Genomic DNA, 12161 nt, shown 5'->3' with positions numbered 1-12161 from the left:
AATAATTAAATGACATAAACCATGGACAGGACTCAAGACTTCTTATCATAAATTTGTTGAAATAAATATGTGACTTTGGAGGGTTGCATAATATACGGCTGTTGTTTAAACATTAACGTGACTAATGTGCAACTCTATTCAATATTTGATATAGAAAGCTGAAATGCTAAAATAATTTCCTCGTTGTAATTTCAATAATTGCGTGCGTTCACTTTAGTCGATTGCTTCTGGATGTTGAGTTAAAGGCACAGTAGGTTTGAAACAGTAGGTAAGATAAGCATTTTGTATATTGTACCTCTGCTTCGCCCAATACCTTACTCTGAGTCGTTATCGTTTGCATTTGCATTTGCATTTGCACTTGAACATCAGTAAAAGATACGGTAGAATATGATGTAATGTTTTTTGACGAATGCTGGCCAATATACGAGAAAGAGAAAGTGAAATCGAAAGTCAATTCTTGAAAGTTATTATGTCCTCACGTTATAACCCATTTCACTTCCTTCTATTAGATTTGTTATCATATGAAAACGAAGGCACACCAATATTTGCTCGACGAGGGTTGAGGGCTGCCACCAATAAATCTCACTCATTCAGTAGATTTTTTGGGTAATACAGTTTCCGATAACGTAAGTTCTTTCGGACAGATATTTTTACATTCAAGCTTAAACCTTGACTTTCTTTAAGATAAATTGTCTCTTCATAATGCAGCTAAATGTTGCATTAAATCTGTTAGGGCCCAAAATGAAAATAGAACGTCTAACTAGGGGTCGTCTACGATATTTCATCGTTACTCAAGGAACACAAGAAAGTGTATTATAGTTAAATATGATCTTTTAATGAAGAGTGCAATCATATAAAATTTAATTTTAGACACAACCACGCACGATATTTTTGTATTACTATAACAAACCCTTTTTCTTTTTCTCCAGGTTACTGAATATGTTGGATTAAACGTTACTCTATGATTTGCGATGTCTGCCACAGAGGAAAGTAGACCAATTCTTCCTCCGATATTTGAAGATGACGACGGCTACTTAGTTGGACCATTACGCGGATCTAAACCAAAAGCATGGGTACTTGGAACAGTTTTAACTTTCTTCTTCATATCTCATGGTATTGCCATTCCTACTGAATATTATTACGCTGAATATTACTTGAAGAAAAAGTATGGACCACCCGAGCACACAGATACTTCTGTCAAATATTATACATCTGATGGATACAATGGTTATTACAACTTACAATCGAACCTTGATCAAAATACCACTGATTTAATGAATAAAGCTATGACAACGTTTTTGGTGTATAATAAGGTTTGTGACGGGCTTGGAATCATCCCCGCCTTGTTGATTGGGCCTGTGATCGATAGTGTGGGCAGACGGATTGGATTGATCTTACCAACTGTTGGAATTCTCATCAAGGCTATTCTATTTTATTTATTTATCTTTTTTGATCTGAATATGTATTTCATATTAATTGGATGTTTAGTTGAAACTGTCAGTGGTGGCTGGGTAGTCATGGTTTTATCGTGCCTGGGAATTTTTGCTGATTCAACACCACCAGGAGAAGAACGATCATTCAAGTTTACCGTGGTTGAAGGTATTCAGGTTATTGGTATCTCAGCCTCTATTATACTAACCACCTATTGGATTGACCAGTTTGAAGAGGATATGTCAAGTCCAATGATTATTGCGATGTTGTTTGCTGTATTACCGTTGATCATAGTATTGTCACTAGTTCCTGAAACACTTGATCATACAGTATCCTTTACCTGTTCTCTTCAGACTTTAACAAGATGTGCCAAGATATACAAGAACACGGATCATTACCCGAAAAGAAAATGGATTATGTTTGCGCTACTAGTGTGTATCATCTTAGAATCGTCTGTTGGTTTCACCAAAAGCAACATACAACAACTAGTGCTAAGATATGATCCGCATTTCAAATGGTCGAGGACAAAAATAAGTTTCTATGTTTCGTTATCTCTAATAATTTGTTGGGTTGTCGTTCTTATCACAACAAAGTTGCTTCAGAGATTCCTGAAATTGGAGGATCTATCATTTGCAATATTAGGTGGCATTTCATTACTGACGTCTTTACTGATGTTCTCCATTGCAGCGGCTGATGCCATGGCATATGGAGGTAGGTAATCGGGTTTTATTAAAGGAATATTAGAAGGAACATAAAATTCCAGAGTCTCAAACTTTAACTTGGTCTATAAGTGTATTTACCAGGTAACATAACTGAAGAATAGATTTCCATAAAAGACCATAATATATCCATTAAACTGAATGTCTTCTGATATAGATTATATATTCAGTGTTATAGAACAATGATATGTTTATACTGACTCTTCTTCTGTTATAGATTATAGTATCAATCTTATATTCATACCGAATCTTCCAGTGATATACATTATAAAATCAGTGTTATGTTAATACTGAATCCCCTCTGATATAGATTATAGAACCAGTGCTATACTGATACTGAATCTTCTTCTGGTAGAGAAGCAGTGTTATGTTGATACTGAATCTCTTTCTGATATAGATTATAGTATCGGTATTATGCTGAAAGGACTATTTACTGTAATTACAATATTTACATTTCAGCTGTTGCTGCCGGAACGTTGGCTTATATGATACCACCGATGATCAAATCATTTGCTTCTAAACATGTCCTACTCAGAGAGCAAGGTAAATCTTTCACTATTCAAAACTTTGATACTTGATAATATATTATCGACATCTTGCTGAATATAGAAAAGAGTTTGGGAAAGCATGGAAAGATAGCATAAGCGTCTTCATGTTCAATTCATATTCCGCCGAGGTCTCATTGAGATAGGTCGTATTGATATGAAGTTGTATGTCTCAAATCCGTAGAGAGCATTGTACAGTCTACATCACATAATTATAAGGCATAGAATGTTCTTGTATCAACACACGGGTATACGATGAACACCGGAATATGCTACGTCTTTCTTGTCGGTGGTAATGATCTTCAAACATGAAAACTAGAAAACAGGAAGGATCGTGTTTTCAGAATTTATGCCATAGAGATTCTTTCTATGGACTAAATCTTAAATTCTCGACAATTTAAGGGTGTCATGAATGTATGTTTGTATTTCCTTTTAGGTTCTTTATTTGCTGGGTTTGCAGCCTTTAAGATTGGTATTAGTTCTATAATGGGTGGTGTCATTGAATATATCTACAGGGAAACTGCCTCTATTTATAGAGGATTTCCTTCACAAATCATGGCATTGTTCACATTGATAGTCATTATTCTACTCATGTAAGTATCCTAACTTTTAGCGATCCCGGGAATGCTTAACTTGGCTGATTACTGGAAATGGAGGTCTATGTATAGATACAAACAATTATGTCTAATTTTGCATTTGTCGTGGTGAAAATTCTCGAAAGCTAGAACTCGAAAATGGAGCAGCTCCCATTAAAGCCAACAAGTTACAAGAAAGCTCTTCGACAGCGGAACGAGTCAAATCACGAATACTTCCTAAGCAGCCATGACGGGGTATATTTACTCATCTAGACACCTGATACCACTTTTTCCTTATGAAATACTTCCTCACTTATGATTGATGTACTAATGTACAATAGCTGCTTCTAATGTTTCGCCAATATTTTGGATTGTTAGTAGGCTACATGCTTAATTCACCTCGACATGGTGCAAAGCCGATTGATGACGTATGTGCGGCAGATATGGTTACTACGATAAACTAATTGATGCATTAGGGCAAGGACTTCGAGGATAATCCCGTAACACCGGCTAGTTGCCGGAAAACGCGAAGAAAACGCTAGAAAAAGTCTCGTAAAATTAAAAACTTTACACCAGTCGCTATCAACCTGCGACATAGGTGAACATATTGCGTTCCCAAGGCGCGTCTTTAATACAATCTATTGGTGTACTTCATTTTTATACGCCCAGATGAAATAAGGGGAAGGGGTCGTATATTGTCGTCACCCATGTCCGTCGGTCAGTCCGCCCGTCCGTCAGTCCGGAAACACTCTAGAAAGTGCAACGGATTTTGATGAAATTTGGTGTGAATGTTTGTTATCAATCCTACTGAAAATCAGAAAAATCGTAAAATACTTAGTATGAGTTATTGTCCTTGTTCGTGAAAACACGTAAACACTCCAGAAGGTTATTGACAGTTTTGACAAAACTTAGTGAAAATGTTTGTTATCACCCAAGGATGAACCTTTTGAAAATCAGACAAATCTAAAAAATAATTAGTATTGCCCTTGTTCTTGAAAACGCATTCAATTTTAGCTCGTATACACTGATGGTGTTCAATTTTTACGAAACTTGATGTTAGTGTTTCACCCATGGATGAACCCCATTTAAAAATCAGAAAAATATTTAGTATTAGCTACCATAAGTGTTATGTTAATGTTTTCGATTATTTATCAATACTTTACTATTACTATTTTCAGTATCTTGAAAGTAAAAACTAGATCTGAAGTACGATATGGATATCAAAGACTACCAGAAGATCAGAATCCATTTGAAAGAGAACAATCATAAGAAAATCTATGTCCTGGTTAATTTATCTCATAGCTTTTGCATTTATATATACTTTTATATCATTATAGTAAATCTCAAATAAATTTATACAGTTTTTCTTAAATACAGATATAAATAAATAAAGCAAATTTAATTCAATTTCAATTCAGTTATTGACACAGTTGCAGGCTGGAAAATCTTATTAATTAAAGTCCTATCGGCGTTTGAAAGTCAGATGTCCTTGAATAAGTCATCTTCACTCATAATTCCGGTTGACCCAACTGAATATACCTAGAGGTTTGGCCAGCTGGAGAAAGGATCCTTAATTGTGAACTAAGCTGTTACCCTTTTAAAATATAGGCGTTTCTTTTTTCTTTCTCTTTTCTACAGCCCTCAAACACGGGATTGAAGTTGGTGCATTAAAAAATTGTCAACGTTTGACCTACTTATTTCCACTTAGGTGCAGGGTCGATCTCTGCAAGTAGAGAATCAATGTGGACAACTGAACTTGTCTGGAGTGTGTAGCGGGTCAAATGTGAGTATTGTTATATATAGATATACATTACTGATCTTGTGATGAACTGTTGACATGTGACCTAGGTATACCAGCACGAGTAATTGGAGAGGAGATTTTATAACATGAATAATCTTATGACACATGACATAATTATATCGTATTTATTAAATACTTCCTCAGATTTCTTTTTCTTTTATGATTTCACCTGATTATTAATAACATTAGCAAGTCTGAATTATGTTCTGGTCAATCGTGTAAAGTTGAAAAGACAACGACCGTCTTACCCCCAATGATAGTTTTATAACAATCTATGATAATGTGGCCTTGGAATACCCATGCACTTAGATCGACCTTTTAGTGAGAGGAAAGAACAGTTAATTCCAAGGAGTAGGTAACCCCATAGTTTGTGTCTCCGAAACCTTTGAACAAGTTAAAATCCTTTCCTTATCTAACCCCTTTTGACTTGTAGTGTAACCTCAAGTTAACCTTACAGTTAACCTTACATTCAACGCCAAATCTTAAAGGGACAGATTCGCCATCCGTTTAACCAACCGTACCTTTGTCTCAGAAACGGGAATTTGATTTAGCTAAGCTAATGAGCAAAGGTGTTCACATCTCACTGTCGAAATATATAATTATACAATTAATAATAAAATCCATGTGTGTCCAGAATTAACCGCGTTTGTAAGTTAAAAAGACGACTCTCGTCTTTTCTTATTGAGACTTTTCCATATAAGAAAAAAACATAATATAGACATAATAAGAGAAATTCCTAATTATTGAGGTATAGAGGAAGGAATTACGCGATTTTTGTATATTTCTAATTCTCTTAAAGACGGTTTACATAATTATATCCCAGATCCAAATCAATCCTCAAAATGGCGAATTTGTCCCTTTAACTCAGGTCTCGGTGGCCGAGTGGTTTTTGCACTTGCCTGGCAATTATGAGGTTGCGTGTTTTCGATGAGCCAGATTGTGAGATAAATATATTATATCATTTCGATGACAGATACTGTACCTCGGGGTCACATTCACGACATCAAAAGGGGGTATAGTCGTTTAAAAAGAAAGCTCTACTCTCTGTTGTAGGGAGTGTTGATGACGTAATTTTGTTATTATTTGTATTTTTTTGTGTTTTAATACTTCCGATGATACATTTACGGTTATTGGTATGCAGACACAGTTTGAATTTAAACTACACCAGCAAAAGGTACTACAACTATAACTATAGGTATATTACTATTGCTGATAACATTAGTTGAGTCGAGTGGAGGTGAACATAGTCGTCTCGTTTAGATTGAAGTATCTTCGTGTGGCCCGAAATGGCTAAGATGTTGCCTATTGTGCCTAAATATTAACTAGATATGTGTTAAATACTACTTGTGCTGTGTCGTGGATTTACTGAACACCTCTCGTGAGACAAAAATGGGTCCGTCGAAAGAATCAAATCCTCTAAAAAAACTTGATCTTCAAAGAAACTTACCTGTTGATTTTCCATACGTTCGAGCGTGGTTTGTTGTTGGCTTTGGTATTATTTTGTACATGCTATCAGCTATTTCAATTGTTCCACTGACATCTCAATATATTGTGTCGAGATTATCTCTCTCTCTGAAAGTTAACAATAGTACCAATATATCTGTAGTAAATGTGTCGAATGCATGTAATGGATCAATACTTGGACCAGAGCAAATCAAAATCCAAAAGGAAGCTTCACTCCTGTCGCTTTATTACGCACTTACTTCGGGTGTGGCTGCTATTGCTATAAATTTAATATTGGGACCTTTGTCAGATTTTATTGGTAGAAGAATCCTGTTCATTATTCCAATCGTTGGCTTGTTTCTGAAATGTGTTATTACCAGTTTAATCGTATATTTTGATTTAAATTTGAATTTGATGTATCTGGCCTCAGCTGTAGATGGGTTATGCGGCTCTTACTATGCTATATTAGTTGCGAGTTTTACGTATTCTGCTGATGTGACGGTTCCCGGGAAGAACAGAACAGTTGCTATTGCGTGTATGGAGGGATGTTTGGCGGTTGCTGCATCAGTTGGGGCTTTATCTTCGGGGTTCCTAATAAAATCTACGGGATATTTTTATCCTGTGTTAATGTTCGCTATAGCGGCTGCTATTAATTTAACGCTTACTTTTTTCTGTCTACCCGAAACACTTACAGAAAAGAAGCAGCCAGAAAAATCACCATTATATCATATTAAAAAAGTGTTTGGTTTCTATTTCTCTAATGGAAGTAAAAGATTGCTGTATTCTGTTCTAATGGGAATGTTCTTTTTTGGCGTGGTCGTGGTTTTAGGACGAACTTCTTTGGAAACAATATATCAACTAGGAGAACCATTTTGCTGGAATTCTGTTAAAATAGGATATTTTGGTGCTTTACGACTAACCGTACAATTTTCCTGCAGTATTTTATCCATAAAATTTCTCCAAAATTATTTCAAAGACGAATATATAAGTATACTGTCGAGTGTATTTGCTACTGGAGGATTTATAGTGGAAGGTTTGGCTCAAAATTCATTGATGATGTATCTAGGTAAGTCCGGTTTTAATTCCATGGCATGCCCAGGCTAGTGCTTCCAATGGAAGTTATGTAATTATCATACCATAATCTAATTTACACCATACCAAACTGCACAACGACAGGAATCAAATGCCTTTGATGAAGGCCAATGAATTGGCTTCAAGGCGAAGCAGCTCAAATGTCTGATTTTAGCAAGGATCTGCAGGACTACAAGTCTCTTCCCCCTCCTACATTTATGATTCTTATAATTCAATTATTATATATTATTCAATAATTGTAATTATGTTGATAAGCATATTCTATGCTTTGGTTTGTCTTACAAACATTCAAATTTTGAATGTTTCAATTTCAGTACCTGTGGTGGGTATTATTGGATCCTCAACTGTTCCTATCGCCAGATCTCTTATGTCCAAAATGACTCCGCCAGAAAAACAAGGTAACTATGAAATCTGGTTGAATATCATAATAACAGCTCAGAAACCTTATGCAATAGACTTTAGAATTACATGAGAAGTCTCACCTCAACATAAACGGAAATCAGTAACTTGTACATTGTGAAAACAAAAATCAGTTAATGGTTCCAAACAAGGAGACTGGAATCAACATAAAGATCGCCAATTTTATACCTTTACTGTATTGAATTCAATACTATTAAGTTCCTACGCCAGTATCCTTGAAATTTGTCTAGATCCACAATCTATATTTATGTTTTCAGGGGCTCTATTTGCCAGTATTGCCATTGTAGAAACAGTTTGTAACAGTGCCAGTAATTCACTATATAATCTGGTCTATAATGCCACAGTAGAGCATTTTAAAGGAGCTGTATGGTTTATGATGGCTGGCTTTTGTATTATTGCTATAATGTTTACTTTGTAAGTATTCGAGAACTAATTTACACCAAAACTTATGCAAGATAGTGGGTGGGTTGGCTTGTGAAAAAACGGCAGTAACCGGTTTTAAAAACTTCAGACTGTGGTTTCACGATCCTACCTTTGTTCATGAATATTGTTCAGAATCTGCCTTTGGAATCCGAACAAAAGTTACTGGGGAAACTGAGAATAATTTGGGCTTTGTAACTCTTCAAGCCCTGGTAATAACTGTGGCTGGTCCATAAATCCAATGATGTTCATTTAGAAATATATATCTATGTGTAGCCCTATTTGTATAATTATTATGATGTTTTGCTATTGTTTCAGATTGTATACCTTTTTATCAAGAGGATATGTTGGTAAGACTGTACTGGAGATTGATGTTTCTGTAAATGATTCGAGTTATGGAAGTACCAAATCTATTGTTCAAGATTGAAATTATTATTGAAAACAGCTTATATTTTTTATTTTCTCCAACGTGTAACAATCTCTATGATTAACAAAAAAAAAGAAGAAGAAAAAAAAAGCGATAACTAGTATTATCATGTAGCAATTTACAAATTATTTATCATGTAGTATAAAAAAACGTTTGTAATGTATTTATTTTAATTTGAAATAAATAAAAAGGAAGTCTATATTATCAAATGTAATAATATGACTATTAATATAAGTATTACCCACTACATCACAATCAAATTGAAATACAGCTCTCGACATTTTGCTGTAGCGTACTTCACACCAATTATTTGTTCTTAAATAAATGTGTCATACCATAATATATTCGTTGCGTTTTTGTTATATATGCTCTCCACTCCTAGATGAGTTTCAAATCCTATGAAAATATGTACAAGAAAAGTATGTGAACTATACCTATTTATCCAGTTGAATGAGAACATACTTATCACTTAGCAGAATTAGCAAAATATTTGGCATTTTACATTTCCATAATGCAAAACCTACTTCGTTTGCGAAAATACAGTCAAGTAATATTTCATTTAAAGATATAATCAATTTTTGGAAGTAACTTAATACACAGAAAATTTATGAAAGATTACGAATTCTGAAAAGTATTACAGTTGCATTGATAAAATCAAATTTCAAGTATTCAGATCCGTTTTAAACTTCCTAAAACATTTTCCTGGTTTCAAGATAAAATTAACATTCAAATTATATGGAGGTACATGTATTCATTTTATTTGTAGGTATCCTAGACCAAGTAAAAATAAAATGGAAGATATCCACATGTAGGTCACATAGTTGAATATATTTTTAAATCCAATACTTTGATACTATGATGTAGGTTTACCTATCAGATAAGACATAATTGATGCGCATTGACCTATTTAGATAATAATAAAAAATCGGTGACCTTGTGGGCGTAAAATGTACAAAATAAGCATCATTTTAACCTTATGTGCGGTTAAAGCACCAGCATCAACGATTGTTTATACATTCGATACTTCTCAAGGACTTGGACGTCGGTTTGATGGTATTGGTGGACTTAGTGCAGGAGCATCCTCAAAACTCCTTGTAAATTATCCTGAAAAACAGCGAGATGAAATCTTGGATCTTCTCTTCAGACCAAATTATGGAGCGAATTTTCACATTTTGAAAGTTGAAATTGGCGGAGATGCACAAAGCACTGATGGCACAGAAGCATCACACATGCACTATCCATGGGATAAAAATTATCAACGTGGATATGAATGGTGGTTGATGAAGGAAGCCAAAATGAGAAATCCTGATATCAAGTTGTATGGATTACCTTGGGGTTTCCCTGGCTGGGTCGCAAACTATACAGAGAATCCTTACGCTGATCGACAACAACTAGCAATGTACATAGTTAACTGGATAAAAGGTGCCAAGACCGAGCATAATCTGGATATTGACTACATTGGAATCTGGAACGAAAGAAAGTACGACATCGAGTATGTCATAACCCTGAGAAAAACCTTGGATGAAAATAATCTATCTTCAGTTTTGATTATTGCAGCTGATGATTTTAATTGGGATCAAATCAGTGCCGATATTTTCACTCATCCAGAGTTCAATAAAGCGGTTTATGGCATTGGTATTCATTATCCAGGTACAAAGAGTTCAGTTAGTGCTGTGGATACAGGAAAGCCATTGTGGTCTTCTGAGGACTTCAGTACAGTGGATGATGTGGTTGGTGGTGGTTGCTGGGCCAGACTTCTTAATATGAATTACGTCAATGGTCTCATGACTAGCACGATCTCTTGGAGCTTGATTGCAAGTTGGTATAATGGACTTCCTTACAGTGGAGCTGGTCTCATGACAGCCTTTGAACCTTGGAGTGGACATTATCAAGTGACAACACCTTTGTGGGTGTCTGCTCATACAAATCAGTTCGCCAAACCTGGTTGGCATTATCTAGCCCATGGCAAGGGGGTTGGTAATTTTACGTTTGGAGGAAGTTTTGTCTCTCTACAGAGCCCAGATGAACAAGATTTTACTATAGTGATAGAAACGATTTCGCATAACATGTCTGTCTGTATTCGACCATATCTCCCACCATACACAGTCCAGAATCAAACAGTTGTAATTAAACTGGAAGGGCCTTTGAAGATTATTAATAAGTTATCTGTATGGTACAGTAAGTTGTCTAAAGAAGAACCTTCTTCAATGCTCATACAGAAGACTGGAATTCTAGTCACAGATGGACAGTTCCAGATGGATTTGGGTATTGATGAAATCTGGACTTTGACTACAGTAACAACTGGTGCGAAAGCAAAGAGAGAACCACCTCCCAGCAAACCATTTCCAGTACCATACTTTGATGATTTCGAGAACTCATCGGAGTTTAGTGAACCGAACAATCTAACGCCTCAGTTGAGAAGTTATGAGGTTTTGAGGAACAGTACCACTCAAAATCAATTCATACGACAAACATCTCTCCATAATCCTGTCGAATGGTGCGGAAACGATAATCATCCTCGAAGCTTTGCCATTATAGGATCCAATGATCTTAAACATATTGGAATCAGCGTGAAGTTTAATTTGGATATCGCTAACGCAACTGACGGTGTATTTCTATCAACAAGAGTTAACGCTACTGGATGTGCTTCAATACAATCCAGTGGAGTGTTCTTCAGTATCTATCCAAAATTGTCAAAGTTTGTAGTCAGCTCAGATTTTGAAGGACTTCATCCACTACAGGAAGGTACCCTGACAAAGATTCCTGTTTACAGTCGGTGGAATGAACTGGAGCTTCAAGTTGCTGGTAATTATGCTTGGGGATCTCTGAACAATAAAGAATTATTCGATATTAATAATATACCAGATGACCCTAGTATGGGTTTTGTTGGATTAGGAACTACTGAATATGGACTGGCCGACTTTGATGATTTAAGACTGTTTGAACCAAAACAGGACATCTTCAAATTGAAATTCAGCGTAGTTGTGTAAGCATTAAAATATACAAAAGTAACTTAAAAATGGGTCTATTAAAGCTCCTTGGTATACATCACACTTCTGATTTTATCTTAAAAAGATAGCTTGCCAGGCAAGGTAACATACGCCCACTGGCAGCTGTCAATGATTAAACAGTCTTTAGTGACTACAGGGTTGCACAATATAACTAATAGAGTGAAACGTCACGTCAGACACGATATTTCGGTGAAATATCCGATCATCGCGAAAATCGATAGGGATCATCTTCATAATGACATTGACATACAAAATAAAAATCAAAAGAATCTGTAAA

General features: G+C 35.5%; 3 protein-coding genes across 3 annotated transcripts; all 3 read left to right on the top strand.

Moving 5' to 3' along the window:
• The first annotated feature begins 553 nt into the window (after positions 1-553).
• On the top strand, positions 554-4677 carry LOTGIDRAFT_235510 (hypothetical protein). Its single transcript, XM_009064850.1, has 5 exons — positions 554-626; positions 930-2142; positions 2610-2693; positions 3132-3288; positions 4449-4677. The coding sequence occupies exons 2-5, from the start codon at positions 972-974 to the stop codon at positions 4537-4539; spliced, it is 1503 nt and encodes a 500-aa protein (XP_009063098.1). The 5' UTR covers positions 554-626; positions 930-971; the 3' UTR covers positions 4540-4677.
• A 1870-nt stretch (positions 4678-6547) lies between these two features.
• LOTGIDRAFT_73586 (hypothetical protein) lies at positions 6548-8432 on the top strand (the record flags this gene model as incomplete). The annotated part of the gene is made up of 3 exons (XM_009064847.1): positions 6548-7514; positions 7921-8004; positions 8284-8432. Coding segments are annotated over 3 exons (1200 nt in total), but the record flags the coding sequence as incomplete, so codon positions are not given.
• Positions 8433-9808: 1376 nt separating this feature from the next.
• On the top strand, positions 9809-11918 carry LOTGIDRAFT_195251 (hypothetical protein). The gene has a single exon (XM_009064849.1). The coding sequence runs from the start codon at positions 9821-9823 to the stop codon at positions 11861-11863; it is 2043 nt and encodes a 680-aa protein (XP_009063097.1). The 5' UTR covers positions 9809-9820; the 3' UTR covers positions 11864-11918.
• The last annotated feature ends 243 nt before the right edge of the window (positions 11919-12161 follow it).

The sequence above is a fragment of the Lottia gigantea genome (genome assembly GCF_000327385.1).
Source record: "Lottia gigantea unplaced genomic scaffold LOTGIsca_66, whole genome shotgun sequence".
In the NCBI taxonomy this organism is placed as follows: Eukaryota; Metazoa; Mollusca; class Gastropoda; family Lottiidae; genus Lottia; species Lottia gigantea.
Note: the sequence above shows the minus strand (reverse complement) of the source record. Positions and strands in the feature narration are given on the sequence as shown.